This window comes from Alligator mississippiensis, chromosome 1, assembly GCF_030867095.1.
Source record: "Alligator mississippiensis isolate rAllMis1 chromosome 1, rAllMis1, whole genome shotgun sequence".
Classification (NCBI taxonomy): domain Eukaryota; kingdom Metazoa; phylum Chordata; order Crocodylia; family Alligatoridae; genus Alligator; species Alligator mississippiensis.
In genome coordinates, this window is record NC_081824.1 from 466,979,639 (window position 1) to 467,004,740 (window position 25,102).

The following is a 25,102-nucleotide window of genomic DNA, read 5'->3' on the forward strand; positions in this document are numbered from 1 at the left end:
CCCTTTCCCCCACCCCGACCCGGAAGCGGGTGGAGGAGGCTCGGCCAATTAGAGCGCGCGTCCTCTTCCGGGTCCTGCCACGCTCTTAAAGGGGCAGCCGGTGTAAGAGCGCAGGTAAAGACCTGGGTGTGGTGGGGCTGAAAAAAGGCCATCCATGAGTGGTGTCTTCATGGTGGATCTCAGTCCTTGTGGGTTTTGTTGTTGTTCTGGTCCCCACGCTGTAGATCCACGAGATGTCCGGCTCCCCAGGTCACAACTGGAAGCAGAAGCCGGAGGACGAGGAGGACCCTTTGGACCAAATGATCTCGCGCACGGGCTGCGCTGCCTCGCACTACGCCGTCCAGGAGTGCATGGCGGAGCACCAGGACTGGAGGAAGTGCCAGGCGCAGGTGCAGACCTTCAAGGCGTGCATGAAGGAACATCAGCAGCGGCGCGCGGAGGAGCTGCAGAGGCGGCAGCAGTTGGCCCAGGCCAGGAACTGATGAGAGGAGGCCGCAGCCTGATGCTCAAGAGACCCAACGTCAACATCTGATCAGCCTTTCGCACACCTGAACCATGCTGCTGACTCCAGGAGGGGTCAAATGCTTTGCCCCTTGGCCTGTGTGTGTGCAGACTGATCACCCTAATCAGGAGCTGAGATGATGAAATGACACTGAATATTTTCTAGTGGGGAATCCTGGGTGAAAATGCATTTAATTTTGGGGGCACAAATTAAATGTGGATTCACTCCTGATGTAAGTTCTTCTCTTGGGCCAAAGAGCGTGATGTAGCATTGCACATGCAATATTGCCGTGGTCTCCGCTCAACACGTGTGTGCTATGGAAGTCTTGTAGGAAAAAGACTGGGTGCCACGTGGATTTATCTAAATTGCTCCAGGTGGGAATTTGCCAGGACATCGTGCAGCATCTGTCAGCTGCAAGGACCCTGGGCTACGTACCAAGGAAACTCCCCTCGCTTAGTTGCTGCTAGGCTGGAGAGTCACGGCCTGCTCAATCCTGCTGGTGGGGAAAGGGGGCACGTAGCTTTGCTGTCTCAGCTCTGCTCTGAAAAGCTTCACGTAGGCGGCTGCGTGGAATGAAGGACGAGCAGCAGAGTCAACTCAGCCTGGCCTGAATCTGATAGTTCAAGGGGGCTGCGTGTTTTATTTCCAACACGCACGCGCAAGTGCGTAAATGAACTTTAAAAAAACAAGCGCTCGGGTACCAGCCAGCCAGCATCAGGGCTGCCCCCTTAGCTTGTCCCCTTTCATAGAGAAGCAGGTCTGGAAGGGACCCCCCCAGAGGTCATCTAGTCACCCCTATTCAAGCCATCCCATACAAATCCAATGTTAGCAAAATGACACCGTCAAACCTGACACAACACAAGGCAAAACACCCTAATCTGCCACAGGTAAAGCAGGGGGACTACAGCAGCCAACATCCTGCTTTCGTCTCCCCTCCCCAGGCCTTTCACCTGCCCTGGCATCGCCACGTGGCCTCTCCTCTATTTCTTGCTGTTCCGAGGTGCATTTCTCCCCGCCCTGGTGAGATCGAGCCGGGCTGGGCACTGTACCAACCTCCTCCGGTCCTGGGCCAGGTGCACACCCTCATCTGGTATCACGAGCCCCGCTGGGACCCCAAGACCAAGGGCTACAGTGGCACAGAGCTGGCTTGGATTAGGGCCAGGGCCACAGCAGTACCCGAAGTGGTCTTCCTGGGCAACCTCTGGGGCAGCTGCAGTCTACTTCTTCAGAATGTAAGGCTGGGCAACAACAGCACCTATGGGGTGTGGATCCATGCTGTCCAGCCCCAGGGGTCGACGTTGAAGGCCACGGACAAGCAGCAGCATGAGCAGTGGATGGAGACGATCCAGGTGCAGGTGGCAGGTGAGGAAATCCAGGTGTTTGGGCTCCCAAGCCCCTCCCACCATGGGGGAGAGAACCCAGGTGGGCCTGACCTCTTCCCCCCCCCCCCACAATGGGCCTCTCCACCGCCCGCCTGGAGGGTCCATGGCTGCTGCAGGAGGGGGTCCTGGCCCACCTGACCTGCTCCTTGCCCCACCACTGCCCCCTGCAGCCCCTAGGCCTGGCCTGGGGGGCTTGGAGGGCCTGGGGGGAGAACAGACCCAGTCCTGGGCCTGGCTGGACCTGGAGGGCGCCCACACCACAGCCTGGCTAGACTTCACCCCCCAGTGAGAGGGCCACGGCCAGGCTCTCTCCCACGCCTGGAGCTGCATGTGCTCTGTGAGTGGGGTGGGGCAATGGGGGTGTGGCTAAAGGGTGGGGGCGGGGCCATTGGGGCAGGAGGCAGGGCCATTGGGGCAGGAGGCAGGGCATCACACAGGGGGCAGGGTTGCTGGTATTGGGGGAGGGATAGAAGACTGGGGTGGGGCTAAAGGAGCAGGGGGAGGGGCATATGTCTGGGGGCGGGGTCTGGAACCAGTGGGTGGGGTTATGGCTGCAAAGGGGTGGAGGGCAGAGGCATTGGGGGTGGGGTCTGGGTGTGGCTCTGAGTTTCAAGAAGGGTGTGGCCCAGGGGGCAGGGCCACTGGGGTAGGAGGCGGAGCCTGGTGTGAGACCAGTCTCCTAGCTGAGGGAGCACTAGGGGGTGGGGCTAGGTCATGGCAGGAGGGAATTACAGCCTGAGGGCAGAGCTCCAGCAGCAAGGAGTGGGGCCACTGCCCCCAGCCTGGGGCTGCCCTGGGGTGCTGGGGCCCAGATGTGCCCAGGTCTGGGCTGGCACATCCAGGCAGCAACCAAGTGTAACAGCCCCTGCAGATCCCCTGAGGAACGTGACGCTGACACTGCCGCCAGGACCAGCGGTGCTGGAGGGTCAGACTGTGAAGCCAACCCCCGTGTCTACCAGTACCTTTGGTCCCAGAACTGGAAAGCACTGGGAGAGCATGGCCCCATGCTGGCCTTCCGGGCCTGGGCATGAGGCTCTATCGGCACCTACCACTGCATGGCCCAGAGTCCCCAAGGCATTGCCACCTCCCCCCCACTCTGCCTCTCTGCGCAGTGTGAGTGCAGGTGGCCAGGGCTGGGGGCAGCTGGGCGGTCGGAGTCGGGGGTCAGCACACGCATGCACATACATGCATGCACCCCCGTGTCCCCCCCCAAGCATTCGGGACACACGCACACAACCCAGGTGACTGGACCATACCCCCTGCCTCCCTTTGCGAAACAGCATCCAGTGTGGGGGAGTGGGGAGCCCGGCTGCCTGGGTCCCCTCCACCTCTGGGAGGGCTGAGGTGCCCTGTGGTGTTGTGGGGGAGCCCAGACACCTGGGTCCCCTCCCTTGCCACCCCCCACCCTTGCAGATGTGCCCCAGGCTGTGGCACTTGAGCTGTAGGCAGCACTGCCCATCCATGCCAGGGACCCCATGGCACCGCTCTGTTCCTGCCAGGCCAAGCCCCTGGCTGCCAACTTCAGCTGGTTCCAGGATGGGCAGGACCTGCCAGGGCAGAATAGATGCCGGCTGGACCTGAATCCAGTGCATCCCAAGGACACTGGTACCTATGTATGTCAGGCCCGCAACCCCTTCAGCGCTGCCTGCTCTCTCCTGCTGGACCTGGATGTGCTCTGCAAGTAGCTGCCAGATGGGGCGGGGCTCCTGGGCTGTCCATCACCATTGGTTCCCCCCTGTGTAGCATTGGGCACAGGCAGCCAGCCAACCCAGGCAGATGCCTGCCTGTCAGTCATAACAGCAGGTGCTGGCCCTCAGCCAACCCTGGCAGGTGGCTGCCTGTCCATCACCCTCAGGCCCTGCTCCCTTCCAGTACCAGGCTCAGGCTCTCACCCAACCCATGCACCTTCCTCCCTCCAGGCCCCACCCACCTGCTCTAGGCCCCTCCCCTTGCCTGGCCCTGACCTCTGCCCTCCCTTTGCCCTCCCAGATCCACCAGAGGAGGTGCAGCTGGTGCTGGAGCCCAAGGGGTCGGTGCTGGCGGGGGCAGCACGTGGCTGAACTGCACCAGGGGCCGACTTGCCCCATGCCCACCTGGACCTGGTACTAGGACTGGCGGTCCCTGGTAGCCCCCAACCAGGGCCCATGCTGGAGCTGTACATGGCCCCCCAGAACCACAGCCCCTCAGCTGCATCTCATCTACCAGCCCACGAGGCCCAGGGCTCCCCCACCCCCCAACCCCACCGGTTGCAGGGCTGCCGGGGTCCTATTGGTGTGTGGCCATGAATGGGGGGCTGGGAGCTGCCCCAGATGTGGGGGTTGCAGGGGGAGTTGCTCCACCCCCATACATAGGGCAGTAGTAGGGGTAGTTTTTGTGGAGAGTGGGAGAGTTACTTGGTGCGAAGATGCAACAAGCTGTGGGGTGGGGAGCAGCTTAGAAAGGGCTGAGTATAACACTACATAGGGGATAGCAGGGGGCTTACCTGGAATGGAGATGCAGCCAGCTCTGGGGTGGAGCTCCTGGAGACCGAGCAAGTGTAATGAAGCTCAGGGAGGGTTTAAGCCAGCCAAGGGATGCAGCCAGCTCTGATAGAGACCAGCTAAGTAGAACACAGCATGGGGGGGGGGGGGGCTATGGTGCTGTTATCAAATCAAATAAAGCTGCAGAGACAAATGCCAGAGGGGTCATTAGCCACCTTGTGTGGGTCTTGGTACAGCTCTGGTATGGGGAGATAAAGGGTGGGGGGTCTGGGAGCCCGGACACCTGGGTTCTCTAGGAAAGAGTAGCAGAAAAGCCAGGGCTGTATCTGCCCTGCTGGGACTGCAGTGGTCAACAGGGACCACTAGGGGGCACTAGAAGCATTGCAAGCCTGCTGAGGGGCATTGGGTCCCCTCTGGGGGGCACTAGGGGTTGCTGTATTGCCTTGGCTCAGCTGGTGACAGGTGGCCCCTGCTCCACACCCCCAGACCCTTTTGCCCTGGGCAGAGGTCACTGGGTGGGGGGTGGTAAGATGCTCAAGTGCTGCAGGTAAAAGTGGTCCAGCAGATTCTTGGAGTGTGTTGGGCAAAACTTTTTGATAGAGAAGACAGGTGAAGTCTCGGATGATTGGAAAAGGGTCAATATAGTGCCCAACTTTAAGAAAGGGAAAAAGGGGGATCTGGTGTATTACAGACCAGTCAATCGGACACTGATGCCTGGAAAGATTATGGCGCAGGTCCTCAGGAAATCTATTTCAAAACATCTAAAGGAGAATGAAAAAATCAGTAACAGCCAGCATTGTCACCCAGAGCAAGTCATGCCAGACCAACCTGATTTTCTTGTGATAAGGTGACAGGCTCTTTGGATGGGGGGACAGCAGTGGATGACATACCTTGACTTTAGCAGGGCTTTAGACCAGGAGTGGGCAAAATACGGCCCGTGGGCAGTGTCTGGCCCACTAATTAATCCTATCTGGACCACCGGCCGCTGCCAGAAGCCCGAGTAAGGAGGGCTGCTCCCCGTGCCACTCTGCTCTGCTACAGCCACAGCTCAGCCAGGCACAGGCTCTAAAACGGAACAAGAGCCCCTGGCTGCAGAACCAGCACCCTTTGCAGGGGTGTGCAGGGAGTGGATCATGGCTCTTCCTTGAACCCCAGCCCCATGCAGGTCCTGAGCCAGTCTCCGTGGAGATCCTTTCTACCCACTCCATTGAGTACCTCCAACACTGGGCGCAGGGCAGACAGTGGGGGTGGGTCTAGCGGCAGTGGCAACCAGAAGTAGCTGACACTACCCAGGGCTGTTGGAAAGCGGAGTCCAGCAGCTGCACCACCGTAGTGCCACTGCATACCTGGGGGCAGTAGGACTGGCTGCTCCCCTCACCTGGGCCAGGTGGGACTGAGTGGCCTGCCACAAACCAGATGTAATCCCTTGGTGGGCTGAATCCAGCCCACAGGTCATATTTTGCCCACCCCTGCCCTAGGAGAAAGTACAACCTGGGCACGTACACAACACCGGCATTTAGCTTTTATTAAAGATCCTTAACAGCATGGTTAGAAACTGTCTCCAAGGAGCAAATGCATCCATAAAAGTATTGGCAGAGTCATCTCTGAAGGCTACGAGGAGCCAAGGGAGGGAACCATTATCTTTACAAAGGGAATGCTGAAACGGGCTGGGTGCGCTCAGCCGGAGAGTTTTGCCATCAGCTCTTCAAGTTCCGGTCGAGACTTAAATCGAACCTTGAAGTCGGCCTCGGTGTGCTGCAAGGCAGAGAAATCAGAGTTTGTTTTGAGACAGTCATCGCCTAGCTCTTAGTTCTGGAAGAGTCCAGGATACCCACAGGACTCGCCCACTGCTCTATGCTATGTGCGGGACCTGTGAGAAATATTGGCGGTCCTCTGACAGCTCTACGGTGGTAGAATGGTTTCAAACACACCTGACATTCAGGACTATTGCTCAATAGGTTTCAGTGTTTTGAACTCAATCTACAAGTTCTTCTACAGGTATACAGTATAAGAAGCAAAAAGAAGGCTCAGGGTAACATAGGACCCCTACAGGGCAGACTAGGGCAATTGGTGACAGATAGAAGGGACAAAGCTGAGCTCTTCAATGAGTTTTTTTGCTTCCGTATTCCTGAACACGGATCAGAACAAACCTCCCAGTTGGATTACAACAAGCACAGGGGGGAAACCAGCCCACCAACTGTTAGCACCAACTTAGTGAAGAAACACTTGGCTGCTGAAGGAATTGGCCAGTGTCATAGCAGAACCACTGGCATGGCTGTTTGAGCACTCATGGTGCTCAGGTCAGGTCCCAGAGGATTGGAAAAGGGCCAATGTGGTCCCTATTTTCAAGAAGGGGAGGAAGGAGGATCTGAGTAACTATAGGCCACTTAGCCTCACCTCTACCCTTGGGAAAACCTTTGAAAAAATTAAGGATTACATTTGTGGGAGTCCAGCAGGGAAAGCAATGCTAAAGGGCAATCAGCATGGGTTCGCAGCAGGTAGATCCTGCCTGACCAACCTTGTTTCTTTTTATGACCAGGTCACAAAATGCTTAGATGCAGGGGACGAGGTAGATGTCATCTACCTGGATTTTAAGAAAGCCTTCAATATGGTATCTTATCCTATTCTCATAAACAAACTGAGCAGCTGTGACATAGATGATTACATGGTCAGGTGGGTGGCAAATTGGCTTAGGGGTCCCACCCAGACAGTGGTGGTGAATGGGTCAGTATCGACCTGGAAAGATGTTGGCAGTGCAGTTCCCCAAGGTTCAGTCCTCAGACCAGTGCTGTTCAACGTCTTCATCAGTGACTTGCATGAGGGCATGGAGAGCATTCTGTCCAAATTCGCAGATGACACCAAATTATGGGGCCCTAGTAAACACACTAGTGGGCAGGGAACAAATCCAGGCAGATCTGGACAAGCTGGAAAAGTGGGTGGAACAGAATAGGATGCAATTCAACAACGACAAATGCAAAGCGCTGCACCTAGGGAGAAGGAATCAACAACACACCTATAGGCTAGGGGATGATCCTCTCAGCAGCGCTGTAGCAGAAAGGGATCTTGGAGTCATTGTTGACTCCAAGAAGAACATGAGTTGTCTATGTGATGAAGTGATCAGTAACCGTGCTCTATCATGCATTAGCAGGTGCATGACAGGTCTAGGGAGGTGATACTTCCCCTTTACGCGGCACTGGTCAGGCCGCAGCTGGAGTACTGCGTCCAGTTTTGGGCACTGCACTTCAAGAGGGATGTGGACAACCTCAAGAGGGTTCAGAGCCTGCAGGTAAGGCACTACGAGGAGAGACTGAGGGCCCTGGATCTCTTCAGCCTCTGCAAGAGAAGGCCAAGAGGTGATCTTGTGGCCATCTACAAATTCCTGGGGGGGGGGGGGGGGGTGTGCAGCAAGGAACAGGAGATGCTCTGTTTACCAGGGCACCTCTTGAAGTAACTAAAAATAACAGCCACAAACTGACAGAGAGCAGATTCAGGTTAGACATCAGGATGAACTTCTTTACAGGAAGGGTTGCCAGAATCTGGAATGGGCTTCCAAGGGAGGGGGTGCTCTCCCCTACCTTGGGGGTCTTTAAGAGGAGACTGGACAAGCACCTGGCTGGGGTCGTCTGACCCCAGCACTTTCCTGCCCGGGGCAGGGGGCTGGACTCAACGATCTGCTGAGGTCCCTTCCAACCCTAATATCTACGAATCTACAAAAGGTAGCCCACTAATTCAAAGCAATTTTTATTCATTAATAAAGCAAGTCTGACCTCACCCCAGTGAAACAGCATCTGTACCACTGACCTTCCACAGACAGAGACAGGAAGGCAGAGAGAGGTTAAGAGACTCACCCAAGGACATAAAGCGAATCAGTAGCAAAACCAGGAATACCATGGCCCTAGCTCACACCCCTTGCCCTAACCCACCGGACTCTCAGAACCCACCATTTGTTTTGGGTAGAAATATCTGCATAGAGACCCAAGCTATACAGGGCTGCTAGGGGGATGAAAGAGGGAAAAAAAAGTTTTCTGCAATTCTTTTGGGTGATACCTTTTACTGACTGCATGGCTGAGATAGACTTCAATGGGCTTTTGAATGTGAAGCATTCGTCACGTATTATTCCTTGTAATAAAACATGCTATAGCAAGGGAGTACTGATTCTCCTCTCACTTAAGCAGACAGTTTAGGAGCGACTCCACTGTAGGCAATGGAGTCATACCGGGTGTAAATATGGAGACCAGCACCTAAGAGCGCAGGGACCTTGAAAGACAGAATCAGCATTGTTGGCATCGGCATACACCCTGCACAGTGCATGCACTAACACAGATGGCTTAAGCCAGCGGTTCTCAGCCTTTCTGGACTTGTAGCCCCCATTGGAAAATGCCAGCTCTTAGTTTGCACTTGGGTTTTTGCTGACTATGGAAAAATAACGGAGCAATTTTTCTACTACAAGGAACTCAGCCAGCCTACAACAGCTCAGGATGTTTTTAAAACTACGGATTCCTGTTCGAAATCTCTGAGTTTATCTTGTGAAATGCATTTCCATACCTAACAATGCTAACACTGCCTGGCACCCCACGGCTCCCTGGAAAGGATCTTGTGACACCCAGGTTGAGAATCACTGGCTTAAGTATTACCCTGTGAAACACAGCCTTTCCCTGAGCATCAAGACCACCCCTGTAGTAATGCTCAGTGAGTTGCCACCTGAAGCTTATAGATCTTGAGCTAGGGATGATGCATCATTTATGAGTACACAGAAAAATCAGTCAAGCCATTAACCATATGGTGTTGGTTAAGTGCAACTATCAGTGCCAACTGTGCGTGTGTTATTCAGCGAGAACTGAAGAACTGATTGTTTGGGAAGATCAATCCCCCCCGAGCCCAAACCTAAGCTTACTGCAAAGCCACAGATCTCTCTCCTAATGGCAGCCATGAAAAAAACCATGATGACCATAAGGGAGAAAGGTAGCACTGAGATTTGCACATAAAATGAACAATGGCAAGAGGCCTTTTCCCTCTACTCCTGTCTGTGAAGCAATACTAAACCAGACCAGGCAAAGTTACCTGCATCTTCATACTTCAATTCTTGTGCTCAAAGAAATCTACCTAGGACCTTTAAAAGGCAAACTTGGGAAAAACGATTTGTAAGGTGGCTGGATCCTGAAAAAAATCATGACCCTGAGAAATTCTTATTTCAATATTTGAGAAAGGCAAGGATTGCTTAGAGTGATCTTTTTTATTGGACCAACAATGTAGTCGGGATAAAGTCAGACAAGCTTTCCAATGCAAGACTTTTTTTTGCTGGTTCTCACCCTTTCACCCTAAGCAATCCTTGCCTCTCACATAATTTCTGTACCATCACAGCTACAACCTCACTCTTACATTATTTCAAATACAGACATTTTTGGCCCAGCAAGCTCCCTGGAATAAGCAGAGCTTCCCAGAGCTGACTTGCTTCTGTAATAAAAGGACATCCGTGAAATTGGCTGGAGGGGTTATACCTTACTTGTCACTGATACACTAAGGGCTCTGTTCTGCGTCTCTGCAGTTTCAGTTCAGGGAACTAGAGGATTATTAGGAGCTTCTGAAGAGAACAAGACAATCTTCCCAGGAAGTGCAATTGTGCAGTTAGAGCAGGGGGTTCAACATCTGGCCCATGGGCCAGACCCAGCTTGCAGTGCTGTGTCATCTGGCCTGCCGAGCTCCCCACAGCTCCCGAATTTCAGTGGTAGAAGAGCAATGGCACCACTCCCCCACCACCAAACTTCTGGAGCTGTTGGGAACCCAAGACCCCATGGACTGGATCTGGTACTTGATCTCAGGACACAGGGCCAGGTTGGGGTGCTGCTGCTGGGCCCCACGGCCCAATCCCAGTGTAGGATGGTGGGCAGGGGCAGTGCCAGGACCCAGAGACCCAACCCCAGCAGAAGTGGCTGTTGCTGGCCCACAGGGACAAAATCCCTGTGTTGGGGAGGGGAGGGCCTACTCCTGGCCCATGGTGGCAGGAGGGGGTGCTACCAGCCCCACCCCAGGTGCAAGGGAGGGGGTGCTGGAGCCCACAGCCTGATCCAAGCTTCAGATGGGCTCTGCGCTATCCATCTGGCCCACACAGCCACAAGATTGAGCACCACTGAGTTAGAGCCAAGAACATGGAGTGAATTCTCTGGGGCTCCATTATTACACCCTGCTATGGATTCACTCTGCCACAGAGTTAAGTCATGTTAAATTCATATCTGTTTCTTCATCTGTTAAACAGGGACAGTATTTCCCTGTTTGGGAAGGTGTTTTGTGATCCTGGCATAGAAAGTGTCGAGTAGTAGCAAAGAACAAAAAAGTGTCGATTTTCCTAAAGATTGTCTCTAGGAACAAAATAAAGCAATGTACAATGCACTTTCCCTTTGGATGGGAATGGGGAAAGGGCTCTCTTCTCTCACTAACACAAGACTAGACGCAGGAGTCCAAATGCTAAGTAAGGCTGTAGTTCACGAGCTCCAAGAAACCATTTCTGATTGGCCAATGTTCACACGGAGGCCTCATTCCAAGAGGCACTGGGCAATGGAAGAGGCAACCAGCCAACGAAAGAGATGCTGCAAGCCCTTAAACAGTGTTCCCGAGAGGCAGATTTCACCTTGCCTATAATAAAAGCTTTCTGAAGGCAAACATGTCAATACAACCCAACGTACCTCTTTCACTAACAGATGGACGCCTTCAGGCTGGTTTCTGTGCAGAATTTCCAAGAGGATAGGAGCAAATGTTGCACTCAGACTCGTGATCTGAAAGGTGAAAAGAAAAGGCTGCAGAAGACAAGCAAAACGTATACAGGCTTGTTACATTAATGGCACAGCAAAGGAGTCCAGTTCAGCATAGCTCTATGGCAGAGCATAATGGGGACAACTGTACTCCAACACACACAGCTTTAGGGATCCTCACGCCTTTCATACTCAGTGCATCCCAGCAAGTACAGTTGGGGGAACTTCTGATGCAACAGCCTCCATTCCTACCCAGCCTTGCCGCTGTCTGGACAAGCCCTCTGCACTGCTACTCTTGCTATGTGGACTGCATCTCTGGTCTCTCCCCACCTCGTTTTGGATTTCAGTTGAATACCTCTCATCCCTTTCCTGATATTTACCTCCTCCAACTCCACTCTGAAGCAGAGGCTTACACATGAATCAGTGGAGGGGGCATCCACACGTGCTGCAGCTACAGAGACATTCACACATAGCATAGGGGCTGAGCTCAGTTAAACTGTCACTAGCAGCTGGAACCTGTCACAGACTCTGCAATGGAAAACCAGCAAATCCCACTGTCAATCTCCAACCTTCCCAGTGTTGGTGCTCTGCAGCGGACAGTGTTGGCTTGTAAACACTGAGGATGTAATCTGGCAGAGGCAGAACTTGAAGACTGAGGCCACAAACAAAAATTCAGTTCTAGAGGTGGAAAATTTCCACTGCTAGAAATGATTGTGGGAGAAGCAGCAGTTCCCAGGGGGACTGCAGCAGAAGGGCAGAGCCCCCTGCCCACTTCTCACACAGGGAGAAGCAGGCACTGCTCCTTGCGCTTTGCTCCCAGTGTCCGGACTGATCCCACTGCAAAGTAGTGAGATACAGGTGAGGAAACCTGGTGGCTGCTCCGGTCTCCCCTCCCAACTGCCTGGTGGAGAAGTGGGAGCAGCTGCCCCTGCACCTTCTCCAGACTGGGGCGACTCCAGTCTCCAGAATTGTGGAGCTTTTTCCCATGGCTCCACAGCTCCTGGACCCCAGGAGGAGCTAAGCTGTAGGAAAGCAAATAAATGTTCGTTCTCCTGGGGAAACTCCCAGGAGCCATTTGAACCTGGTTGTAGTGGCTTTATTTTCTCCCAGAATGGCCATTCTTGCTCTGGGAGAAAAAAGCTGGAATGTCTGTACCTCCTGGTTTCTATTAGAAGAGTAAAAATTTTCCTGGTAGAAACTGAAAGTCTATACTGAGCCTGGGCATCTGCAGCTTTGAGGAAAGAGAAACTGAGGAAAAAAATTCCAGTTTCAAAACTGCCAGTATAACCAGTGCCCCCTGGGAAGTCCGATCTGAGAAACAGCACTTTGTGCTCCCAACATCTCATCCAATTATACAGTTGGTCCAATAAAAAAATATTACCAAAGAAACCCAGTTTCTGACACATTCCCTGGACTATCATGGCTACAACACTACAGCCCTACTACAGTGTAACCAGTGAGTTACAAAGGGTTTACTGAAAGTACCTGCCTGAAGACAGGCTCTATCCCTGTGACCTTTTTTTTCTATTATTAGGTACTGTTCCTGGTGAGAGGCAGCATCTCTAATGGTTAAAGCTGAGGATAAGAGGGGGCTTCCTGGTTCTCCGTTCTGCAAGTGGCTTATTGTGGGATGTCTCATTAAACTCCTTTGTACTACAATTGCCCACAAAAACAAACCTCGTTTCCCCATTTTCGAAAACAGTTAGCTGATATTTGCCCAGTGCTTGGAGATCCTCGGGGAGGAAGTGTTAGGAAGGAGCAGAGGGCTCTGAGAAGCAAAGACAATGTCCTACCTGAATCACTCGCCGGTGGGTGGTGAGAATGGCATCCAAGTGCATCTTGGTCCCCATCTCCTCCACCAGCATCACCTCGGTGGTTTTCGTGGGCAACGCATAGCTGCCGGAACAAGTTCAGCTGTCAGCACCCAGGAGAGGGGAGGAATGTGTGCAAGGCCTCCCTGGCGCAAGCAAACCTCCCGCAGCACAGACCAGGGGACAGGAGAAGAAATCAATCAGGCAAAGTCCTGGCAATAAGGGCCAGCACAGGAGGGCGTTTTACAGGAATCAGGTACAAGAGAAGCCTAAAGCATCAGCGTGACCAGAAGCTCTTTTGATCACAGGGGCCAATAAGAAGAGCCATTCTTTTAAAATGCAGTGTGCAAACACCTGCTACACTGTTTTATTCTCATCAGTGCTAACTGAGCTGCAGTGGTCAACAACAGGGTTGACAAATGATTGTGTAGCAAGCCAAGTTATGGAGACTTCTAGCCATGTGCACCTGGTACGCAGGAGGAAACTATTCTTTACAGAAGTGTAAACCTACAGGCTTCACTGTTGTTGCTCTGCATTTATCTGGGTATAAATGAGAACAGAATATTCCCCACTATGCCCAGGTGTACTACAGGCTTCCTTTGTGACTGGGCAAATCACTTAACATATCTGTGCCTCAGTTTGCCATCTGTAAATTGGGGATAGCACAACTTCTTCTGTCCTGTGCTTTGTCTGCCTGGCCAGTTGAGCTTATGGACTTTTGTAGCACAGGTTGTCTCTTTCCCTGGGTACAGCCCCAAACACAACAGGGTCTGACATCAGTCAGGACATGTAGATATTAGTATTAATATTCATATTTTATATTAAAAACTGATGAGCTCCACCACTGAGGGTGTAAAGCAGCATTCCATCGTAAGCAACTTCCCTAAAGTAGGTGCATTACATTAAAAGGTCCATTCATTTCCCGGCATCTGCCAGTCTCTTTCTTAAATACAAATGTTTAAACAGGCAACAGAAGGGTTATGGGATTGGTAATGGAGTAAGAACGTCGTAACATATTCTTGCTTCTAACCCCAGGCCTTTATACCACTGCTCTCTAGATGCTGGATGTTCACTCGAGAGTCTAAAAAGCCCAATTTTCCTTGTGTTTTTAAGCATTACGCAGACTGCATATTTGAAACCACATTCAGACACCTCCTATCGCCTATTCGCTTAAATCCTGCTACACTGGATAGAACAGGTCCCTGGAACAGCATCACTCAGGTGCCAAGAAAGCCAACTCTTATTATCAGAGGAGCTAAGAGACAAGCTCCTACAATCTTTGTGATACTTCCTCACTTAAACAGATAGGACGGTTTCTTCCAGCAGCTACCATCCTCAGAAAACATATTGCATCTGCAAACATACTGCAGCAGTCCCTGTCTGCCACGTCATCCACAGAACAACCTAGAACAGCCCAGATGTTAAGAGCTGCATGCCTGTCTCATATGTAACACTGAGAAACCAAGGACATAAAAGATGCCACCCTCTCTGATCTCCAGGACAGCATCTCAAATCTAAACAAGAGACCATATAGATGTGACACTGCATTTACTGCACAGTAACCTGTTTCCCCTCATGAAACCTCTCTGCAGATCTCCTCTGTAGGAGAGCAGGGAAGTGATCAGTGTTGCTGTATAATGTAGTGGGACCAACACTCAGAGTTAGTACCCTATTTAGAATAGCCAACATATCTTAAGGCTTTTGTTTCAGTGTCCAGGAGAGCAGGTAGAAGAGGCTGCATCCAGTCAGAGTCTTTACACCCAGAAAGGACAGAAACAGTAAACACACAAATTCTGGCAATACTAATAATAGAAGCAGAGACCCAGGGGACAGACCTCCCCTCTGCTATTTACAAACTAAAGAAGAGCATTCCAGCCTTTTCATGAGGCAGCCTCATGACAAGGCTTTGGAAAGCAAATGAAAACACAAGAGTATTGAGCCTCTCATCCCATTTTAGGAGAATTACATCCTTGGCAGAACAAGTGTGTAGGACAAAGCTCACAAGTCTCTGTCCTGCCTCATTCGAGTTTAGCATAGCTGCTTCTTCCACATTTTAGATGAGAAGAGATCGAGATGATCAAGAGTGGGTGAAAAATGACCTTGTGTCCAAATGCAGGGGAAGGAGGAGCTCAGTCCTCACAAGGGATATATGGATCAGATTCTGACTCCATACAGAAGTCTGCAGCAGAGCTGTCTAACAGCACACTCCATTTCTTTTCCAAGACAGACAAAACCATAATGTTTAAGGCAAAAGAATCCAGCAGGACTGACTGCTGAGTGAGAGTATATTAACATCACGTAATGCACTAAAAAGACACAGAGAGGAAACACATTTAAGGATGCCACATCATTCTTATGTTCGCTTTATCTTTGAAGAACTGCACCAAAATCAAACCACCCTCAAGCCCTGTGAGGCAAGCTAGCGTTAATAAACACATTTTGCATATGGAAAAGCTGGGAAGAGAAGTGATAAGCTAGTGGCAGATACATGATTTGAATTTAAATCCCTCTCATTCCTCTCCACAGATCACTGGCCTATGCCCCTCTCTCAACTGATCAAAACCCAACAACTAAACTGGTCCTTAAGATGCAGTTGGTCCAATAAAACATATCACCCCACAAAAATCCTCATCTCTCACAGACATGTACGTACACGAGGGAGAGATTGATGGTTTTATTGTGTTCTTGTTTGTGCAACATCTTCACCTAACAAGGCTTTTCTACTCTTGTACTATAACCCTGAAAGAATAAGTAAATATAGCAAGACATAAATGCAAGAAATGATTTACATGAGTGCTTTTTGTACCTTCTAGTCACTCTAATGGACAGGTTGTTGCAGAGTTTATGAACATATCGAGTATAACCTTCCACCAAGCACATATCATAGGCAGTCATCTCTATGTTCAAATCTCCATATTCATAATCTGTCCCATGATTTATCTCCTTCATCTGTAGTCTTTCTCTTAGCTTCTTTGCGACCTGTAAGAGAGCGAAATATCCTTGAGTATGATTGAAACCAGCCAACCAGATTCATGCTTAAGAAAGAAGAGTGTCTGCTGGTCACTACAGCAGAGAAGTGGCAGCCTGGACTCTACTTTTTACTGACATGCCTTCTCTGTGATCAGAGGCCCCAACTGTAACTATAAAGCAGGACAATGCCTACTTGACACGAGTGCTGCGAAGCTTAGCTGTTTGAATCCTGGGTGACAGGCATAATAAAAGCACTGCACAGCTGCCTAGAAAACATGCCCCTAGCATGACTAACCAACTTCTTCCAGAAGGAACTGAGGAGCCGAAACTAACTGCTTCTGTTTCAGCTGCCGCCTTTGAGGCACCTGTCTAGATCAGGGGTTCTCAATCCCCGGGCCATGGTGGATTGGCTGCTGGTCCACAGCACGCTCGGCTGCCAGACTGGAAGTGGCCACGGACCAGCAAACCACAGCCCTCCAGAGCTGGACGGAGAGGCTGCAGCTCTTTCTGCAGGGCCCGCAGCAGCACAAGGTTAGGTCCACCCCGCACTTGACCAGAGGGTGGGGGTATCCTTACCTGTCTTTCAGCCAGAAATTCTGGCCATGGTTGGCTGTGACTATTGAGCTGCTGTTCGCCAGGCCGCAGTCACTTCCAGGCTGTGCTTTGCCAGGCCACAGCATAAAAACTTTGAAAACCCCTGGTCTACATGAATTATTGTTTCATTCGTGTTGCAAAACCATCTTCCCAAAATTTCAGGTCACGTAAGAAATTTTAAAATGGACCGAGGCTTCTATTTGCCAAAAACATTCAGCAACCGCTTGCGGTTGGTTTGCTGCAATCGTGAACCCCTTTCTCCTACCTACTGATAGATGAAAATATTGGCATAGTCCTATGCACAGACTATTTCTCGTGAACAATAATTGTAACTGAAGAAATAGCAGTAAAGCAGTACAGCCTATTTTGTATACTCAGCATAACCCAGCCTTATTAAGCCAGTGGTGCTCAGCCCTCAGATGGATGAGTGGCACAGGCTCAGTCCACGCACCCAGATCTAGCACAATCTAACACACAGGGCACTGTCATCTGGGTCACAGGGCTCCTCAGGGATCAAGAAATTTCCCAGCAGGGGAGTGGTATTTAATGCAGCCACTGCTCCTCCACCACCAAATTTCCAGACCTATGAGAGATGCATGGGCCAGATCTGGCCCACCAGCTGGAGGTTGAGCATCATTGCTTTAATCAATCTATGAACATATCAATATGTTCCAAGTCAGCAGGGAGCTGAACTGCCTACCTGTGCTGGGACCAGGTGTCTGAATCTCCCGATGCCATGGGTTGGCTGCGACCAGTAATGTCTGCTGCAGCTCAGCAGTGTGCCACCTTAAAGGACCAAAACAAAGAAATGTGATTCTAATTAAATACCAGACAACCCTCTCCTTGATTAAGCAGTTGCTGTGGAAGCTGCATATAGTCTTATCCATGAGAGGTGCTTCTGAAAGAGAGAGACATGAGGAAGAAGAGGCTGGCTGTCTGCAAGTAGATGTTATAGCAGCCAAGGGCAAGGGAAGGGTTTTGCACAGAAGATGCGGCCCCTGTCTTAATCCACCTGGTAGGGGCAGGGGAGTTCTCAGGCAAGATACAAGTGAGAAAAGGGCAGTAATATGGCAGACACCAACAGAAGAGACTGGGAGAAAGGGTAAAGGAGTCCAGCAAACAGAGGAAGAAGGATAGAAACTGTTTTTAAATAACACTGATGGTGAAACTGTGATGGATCCAGGACAAAGCTCTGCCATTTTAAATCCACCCCTGCTCAAAAATTCATGAGCAAGAAATAAAAAAGACCTTGTTCCTACTCACTGTACTGGGACAGAATCCATCCTGCAAAGCCTTCACTTGAATAATATACCCCAGAATCAGGCAATTTTATGAAATGGAAGCAAACTATTGTGAAGCAAGACAAAACTGTTTTGTTTCTTGTAATTAATATAGTTGTTTCTCAGAGGAGAAATGGGATGCTGTGGATTTTTTAAATTTTGGGAAGCTGTTTGGGGGCTCTGTTCTTGTTCCGTCTCTTTGGGTTTCATTGTAAGCTGCCCTAAGCCTTCTCTGGATAAAGCAGCATGCCAGTCAAATAAATAAATCTGGGTTGTAGAAATGTGATAGATGGGACTCCAAAATACTTAAGCCTGACTCCACTAGCAGTTCCTGGACTAGGGTAGATGGATTATGGCCTCCAGCAGGTATTTCTCCCCAACACAAAGTGATAATTAGAACTCTTTGCTTAGCAAAGAGTAGTGTAATAATGCTAGGATTAAAGGTCAGAGCAGTGGTTACCGGAAGGTGGAATGTGCCAGCCTGACTGACTTAGTTTAGCATCAGCTCAAACTTGGCTGAAAGATTTCAAAAGGAAGGTGACAAGAGCATACGTGGGAATATTTATTTCAGGTACATGGCAGTTTTTTGTATGTACAAAAATCTACGGAGTTCTTACCTACAGCACAGATGGGGTTCTCCCTGAAGGCTGTTGACCTAAAGAAAATGCCAAGATGAAAATTAAAATCTGTTGTTGTTTCAGCTACAGAACTACGGCACTTTGTTTCAGTCTTTGCATAAAGATTCATTACACTTGAATGATGATCCAGGTCTGAAAGGTAGAGGGCATAAAGAATGGAACCAAAGTTTGCATGAGTGTGACTGTGATTATGGCTTCATCGCTATATTATCCAAGCTCTTCATCTTCCATTAATGGATTTTGCCCTCAAAAATCCCTGGGGCAAATAGCTATTTTATCCTCATTGCACAGATAGCACAGATTCAACTTGCTTGAGGTCCAAAAGGGAGTCTGTAGTTGAACTGGGAATCAAACCCAGACATCCCAAGTCCAATGTGCTATCCACTAAACCAGGAGCATAAAACTCACTCAGAAAGAAACAAATTCCATGATGTGTGGGTTGAGGTGTCACCCAAGAAGGCATACACTCCATGATCAAAAGCATATACTCCAAAAGCAGCAGCACAAGCGTTGCACAAAGGTTTGAGGGGACAGTGAAGCTCTGATGTTAGCAATTCACAACTGGGGTGCCATGAGATCCTTTTAAAGGTAGCATGGGGTGCCATGCAATATTAGCACTGTTAGGCGTGCAAACACCTACCCGATTCACAAGATAAACCCAGAGATTTCAAGTAGGAATTCAGTGTCAAAATCATTCTGACTTTTTGAGTTCTTTGCAACAGAAGAACCAAAGCAAGCGAAAGCTAAAAGCTGGCATTTCCAAAGGGTGCCTCGTCTAACAAGGGGCGTGCAGAGTCTAACAAGGCTGAGAAACACTGTTTTACACAATAATCAAGCTTTTATTTATGCTTGTCTTTCTTCTTCTGCAAGAAATTTCAATTCCTACCCTCTATCCCATTCAGTCTACTAGACTGTCAGCGTTGCTGGCATTTCAGTATCACCACAGGGGTGTTAGATTTTGCACTCTGATGATCAGATTAAGGGTTATGGGCGCTCACTCCAACTTTTTTTTTTTTCTTCAGGCTCCCTGAAGACTCTAGCAGACATCTTGACATTGGTGCATACTATGATTATATTTGGAAGGCTACAGCTGCATCCACGAGAGCTATACATGTTCATTATAAAGTGGCTTGAACTCTGTATAATCAGGCATGTCATGTGACTAGTTCTGGCCCATAGTCTATATCTGATGTCCCTCTTATCTTGCTAGTGCAACAAACTTCTCTTCTGCAGACCATGATCATCACCGTTTCACCAGCTTCCAGCTGTCAGCTGAAACACTATTCCCATCCCCACTACAGCTGTGTTTCCCCTCTATCACTGAGATTTTTCCTTCCAATTCTGCAACGGTTTTCTTTGATTTCCTTACAACTAAGCCATATCAGAGATTTCAGAATATTTACCTGCTAACTGTAAACGCTTGCTTTGGAAAAGCTGCTTTCCCCAGACACAGCACCTGCAACAAGCCAAGGCAATGAGATCACAAACACAATGAAATATGGCCAGAAACTTTTCAGAGCAGCCAGTTTTTATCTTATCCGTCTTAGAATAGACCTGCTAGGACAAAACCTGATAACTTCATAATGGATCAGGAAACTTCTCAGGCAATTACTATGAGCCTAAAGCAAATCATCACTTTTCGGTACACTGCCACAACACAGAAGGGGACAAAGGAACGGGAAGACAGATGGCTGCAATTTCTATTTCACACAGACTATCACTTCTACAGGAGAATTCCTGCAACTCAATAGTAAGGGGAAGGAAAAAAGCCCATACTATGAACCCAAATTCACCCTGAGGGTCACACATCACTGTCTTTGATTTAGAGCAATATAAATTACCCTCCCATCTACTAAGTCGTGGTAAAAAAAAAAGCCAGTAACTTTTCCTCCCCACAATTGCTAAGTACATCACATCTCCCCTCCCCCACAGGAAGAGGCTCCTGCAGCCACCTGCGCCGCAAAGGCTGCTGGGAAGAGCCAACCCCTGCCAAGAGGGGAGCCGCGGAGGCTGCCGGGAGGCGCCGCCCGCTCCATTCCACCCCCCCCCCCCCCCCCCGCCCCTCAGGGGGACGCGTACCTGCCCCAGCTGCAGCCGCATTCTGGCCGCCGAGCCGGAAGGAGCCGCGGTGCGCACCGGAAATGCGTCCCCCTCCTTCCGGTGCGGTGGGTCCTGTGCTCATAACGTCCCCCCGCGTCCTGCACTAGCGTTCCGCGCGCACTCGGTTCCGCCCCCTCCCCCAATGCAGGTCGTGTCATTGCATCTGATGGAAGCCAGCTGCTGCTTACAAAAGCTGATGCATCTCTGACGTACCTAAGCAATCGGGACTGGTGGTAGAGGCGATATCTTTTATTAGATCAACTAGATTTTTGCAACAGCAACACAAAGTCTTGCATTGCAAGCTTTCGGGCACAAACGCCCTTCATCGGGCATAGGAGAAAAGATTGTGGAAGTTCTCCTGGGTAGAAATGAAAGTTCGCATTTCATCGGAGAGTGGTAAAATCTGGTTTTGGAAAAGTTCGTTGCCTATGCAGATTCGGCTCAGAGAAAAGTCGGAATAGTCTGTTTACCTCGAAGTCGTTTGGGGATAAGCAGGATGCGTTCATATTTCCTTCTGGTTACGGTGTTTCGTATTTCACAGAGGAGTAAATAGATGGACTGCTCTTCTGGGCAGGCATTTCGTATCTGAGAGCATAGACCATCTTGCCATTTTCAGGGCTATCCATCTTGTCACGGTTCATCAGGGTTATAGATCCATTTTGCCCAGGCTCCTGCGTTACACCGTGGTGGTTGAGCACCCTGAGATCCCCAAAACCACCAGAGACCTCAGCTGGCAGCTCGTCCATGGAGCCATCATCACAGGCGTGTATCTGGCGTGGTTCACAGACACCCTCGACACCTGTCCCTTCTGCGAGCGGAGGGAAACCCTGGTGCACGCACACCTGGCATGCACCAGGCCGCAGCCTCTTCACCGTCTCCTCCAGATCCCCTTGCTGGGATTCTGGCTGCACTTTTCCCCTCCTTTCTTCTTTTATGCCCTGCCCCACCAAGTCCCGGGACCTCCTGGTCAACCTCCTCCTGACCCTGGCTAAGCTAATGGTATATCTAACCAGGAAGGAGCCTGTGGCTGGGAGGACCCCCAGGCTGCTTTTCTTTCCCTCATGCAATCTCGTCTCTGAGCAGAGCATCACTGAGAAGTATCCACTGGCTCCCTGGACTCGTTTGAGGGCCAGTGGGCGCTGTCCAGTGTGTTCTGCTCCGTGTCCCCCCTTGGCACACTAGTTATTACATTTTGACCATCACTCCAATCCCTGTTATGTCTTTAGTTGTCCCCAGAAATTAGTTGCTGCCTTTACAGCAGCCTCCCTGCTTAGGGAAAGCTAAGAGTTTACATGGTGGGAACTGCCCCACAATTCTTTAAAGCAACAAATCAGCTTGTGTCACACTGCAGTGGACGAGCATATGTTCCACCCTGATCCTATGAGCCACCAGGACCCTCAGCTGGCACCATGGGAGTCTATCTGGCACCGTTTATGGATGCCCCTGACACCTGCCTCTTCTGTGGGCAGTGGGAGACTTTGGCACATGCATAGGGAGACTTTGGTGCATGCAAAGGGAGACTTTGGTGCATGCATACTTGGAGTGTGCCAGGCTGCATCCCCTTTACCACCTCCTCCAGAATCTCCTGTGGAGGTTGTGACTGCAATTCTCCCCTCGCCTTTTTCCTTATGCACTCCCCATCCATGGCGCTGCCCCACCAAGTCCCAGGACCTCCTGATCTACCTCCTCCTGGCCCTAGCCAAGTTCATGATCTATCTGACCAGGAAGGAGACTCTAAGCAGGGGGGACCCACAGGGACTGTGGGGCTGCTTTCCTGCATCTCTGGGCACTTTCACTGGGCAGTATCCACTGGCTCCTTGGACTCATTTGAGGGCCAATGGGTGCTATCTGGTATGCTCGCTCAGTGCCCCCCCCCCCCTTTGCATACTCGTTCTGAACTTTTGATCTTCACTCCCATCCCAGCTTTGTCTTTAGTTGTCCCCCAAGAAATGACCCAATAGCCTCCCTAATAACAGGGGGGCTAGCCATTGCTCCACGGGCATGTAATCCACATTAACCCTACACATCAAATAGGTCTGTGTCACACCATGGCAGAGAGTCCATGCTGAAAAGAAAAGTGAACTGAGTGAGACCAGGGTTGGTCCAAGGCTGTCAACCCTAAGGCCCACCAGCCACATATGGCTCATGGTGACCAATGATCTGGCCCGTGGGTCTCAAACAGGCCCCACGTGCCACATGGGGCATTTGCTGAGCTGGCCCTAAATGTTGGCTCTGGTGCATGATCTTGATCCAGCCCACAGACTGGCCCAGCAATCCTTATCTAGCTTCCAGGAGTATAAGTACCTAGGATATGAATATAGGCACCCAGACCAGTGTGCAAGTGCCTATATTTGTATGCATGCATAGGTATTACCAGCCATAAAAATTCAGTGGCCGGTATATTGTTATTGGCGTATTTTGGGAATTGTCTGCCCCCATGATTCCTCTGTCTCCATTTATTCCTTCCTATTTTAGAACAATTTGTGTTTTTCCTCTGTAAGTTTTGATCTTCCAGTATGTTCTAAACGGTGGTTTTTATTGCAGTCAGTGAAGCTGCTGATACAATCATTGATGCCTCTTGGTTGAGGCTTGTCACAGAGACAAATAGTGGGCTCCGGTTATAGTAAAATATGGTGGCAGGACCTTTCTTTTTAAAGGGTTTAATTTCTGTTCCCCAGAGCAGAAGCAGGACATGAGTGAAACAGGCCAGGTACAAAACTTAAAATCAAAATGTAGCTTTTCCTGCCAGGGCTTTGAACTTCTCCTTCTTCAAGACTTGTCACCAGCCTATAACAGTTCACTATGAGGATACTGATGGTCAAGAGATCTGTAGTGTCCACCCCTTTAAAATACTTCCCCTGGCTCAGAAGAGTTGTTTTCATCTGGCCCTTCTTCCATAGGGATTGTCACCACAATCTGCTTTCCTCAACCAGCCTTTCAGGGTAAAATCAGGACAACAAGCCCTTGTCTTGTCTAGCTTATTGTTAAAGCAACCTAGCTACTTTGCAGGAGTCAGCACTCTGTTGTGTATTTGATTTTTCAAAGGAAAATAGGAAAGCTGCTAGAGCAGGAAAAGCTGCAGTAGAGACAACCCCAAGGAAAAGGAAAACAAGGCAGGATGATCTTTATATGCCACTTGTATCACATCACATTTGTCCACTTAGTTCTGCTACATGCAGCATTGGGGTTTTCTCAGCTACAGAGACTTCATGAAAAGGAAAGACGAAACACCCCTTGCTGTACATCTACGCCTGCACAACTTACCAGGCCACCTTGGCATGAGGCTGGCTCACAATCACTCTCTTTTCTTTTCTCCTCCCTCCTCCCCCCATCTTCCTTATTTCTCTTTCTGCGTGGTTGCTTAGCTAAGGAATAGCGCTAAGTTTGAGCCTAAAAGTGCTATCTAAGCAGGGCCAGCTGCAGATGAAAATGGCCCTGAATCACGCCCTTCCTCTGCAGTCAGCTCTGCTTGTGAAGTACTTCATTGCTTCCACTGCCTTTTCAACTTCAGGCTTTTTTTTTTTTTTTTTTTTAGTTTCCCTGTAGCATTAAAAACTCCAATGAAATGGCCTGAGTCTAGGGCAGTGATTCTCAGCTAGAGATCACATGATCCTTTTAAGGATGCTGTGCAATATTAGGCAAATTCCATGTGTCTTTGTCATTTCCTTTTCATCACCAATGCCGTGGACTTCTTACATTCAGCTCCCCTTGGGCAATCCAGGCAAGTCAGTCACCCTTTCTGGTCAAACTGTTTTACTACCCAGGTCACCTGCTCTAGTTCAGTGATGCTCAGTCTACCCAGCCCCACAGGCCAGATGAGTGGCATGGGGCAGGTCCACCGGCCACATTCAGTGCATGGGGTTGGTCTGCGGACCTCATCCAGTGTGGGGGCAGCTTGCAGGGTCAGTCCATAGGTGCAATGCAGCACACTGGCCTAGCCTCACAAGCCGAATCTGGCTATGGAGCAACCCCATGTGGCAGCCCATCCCTACATGCCAACTTGAAGTGTGTGAGGTCAGGGGATGTGGCCTGCTGGGCTTCCCACAGGCCTGGAAATCTGGCCGCATGGGAGTTGTGGCAGCTGGTTGATCTCAGGCTTCCCACACCGCTTGTAGCCCAGTTGCATACATGCCCTTTGAATGTGTCAGCATAGGTGGAGCCCAAGATCAGGGAACAGCTCCCAGTCTGGGGCTCCCCCCCCCCATGCTGGGATGCACATGCAGCCCAGCTGTATGGGACATGGAGAACCTGAGATCAGGGAGCTGCTCTCCTGAAGATGAGACATCCGTTGGAGAAGAGATCAGTGATGCAGAGCAAGGTATGTTTTCCATGTAACATATATATGCTGTACACTGCAGTCCTGAACCAGAGGTGGTCACAAACAGCATGTAGACAACCTCCTCTTCCTGTCATCCTGACACAGGACCTGGAGAGGGCAGGAGAATCTCTTGCTAGAGATGAAGGTGGAGAACAAGCTCCCTTGCTTCTTCCTACCCTCCCGCAAAGGAATTGGCTCACAAAACTAACAGCAATGCAGCGTTTCTTCAAACAGCACAAAAGGGCATTCATTAAATGAAAGACCTTGTACGTCTAAGTGTA

General features: G+C 50.3%; 3 protein-coding genes across 5 annotated transcripts; 2 read left to right on the forward strand and 1 right to left on the reverse strand.

Annotated features, from left to right (window-relative positions):
- The first annotated feature begins 25 nt into the window (after positions 1-25).
- Positions 26-733, forward strand: LOC102567892 (cytochrome c oxidase assembly factor 4 homolog, mitochondrial). The gene is made up of 2 exons (XM_059722431.1): positions 26-114; positions 184-733. The coding sequence occupies exon 2, from the start codon at positions 234-236 to the stop codon at positions 480-482; it is 249 nt and encodes an 82-aa protein (XP_059578414.1). The 5' UTR covers positions 26-114; positions 184-233; the 3' UTR covers positions 483-733.
- Positions 734-835: 102 nt separating this feature from the next.
- Positions 836-19,808, forward strand: LOC132248652 (uncharacterized). Of its 2 annotated transcripts, none has more exons than XM_059722426.1 (2): positions 836-1,864; positions 19,426-19,808. In XM_059722426.1, exons 1-2 carry the CDS (start codon positions 1,336-1,338, stop codon positions 19,563-19,565), a joined length of 669 nt encoding a protein of 222 aa, XP_059578409.1. In that variant the 5' UTR covers positions 836-1,335; the 3' UTR covers positions 19,566-19,808. The 2 variants fall into 2 exon arrangements, with proteins under 2 accessions (XP_059578409.1, XP_059578410.1); XM_059722427.1 differs by lacking the exon at positions 19,426-19,808 and adding an exon at positions 3,874-4,488.
- On the reverse strand, positions 5,865-20,566 carry MRPL48 (mitochondrial ribosomal protein L48). 2 transcript variants are annotated; one of them, XM_006257951.4, is made up of 8 exons: positions 20,483-20,566; positions 19,807-19,859; positions 18,383-18,420; positions 17,186-17,271; positions 15,728-15,900; positions 12,904-13,006; positions 11,045-11,134; positions 5,865-6,119 (listed from the first exon to the last, which is right to left on the reverse strand). In XM_006257951.4, exons 1-8 carry the CDS (start codon positions 20,501-20,503, stop codon positions 6,042-6,044), a joined length of 642 nt encoding a protein of 213 aa, XP_006258013.1. In that variant the 5' UTR covers positions 20,504-20,566; the 3' UTR covers positions 5,865-6,041. The 2 variants fall into 2 exon arrangements, with proteins under 2 accessions (XP_006258013.1, XP_059578404.1); XM_059722421.1 differs by lacking the exon at positions 20,483-20,566 and adding an exon at positions 20,356-20,460.
- Positions 20,567-25,102: the final 4,536 nt, after the last annotated feature.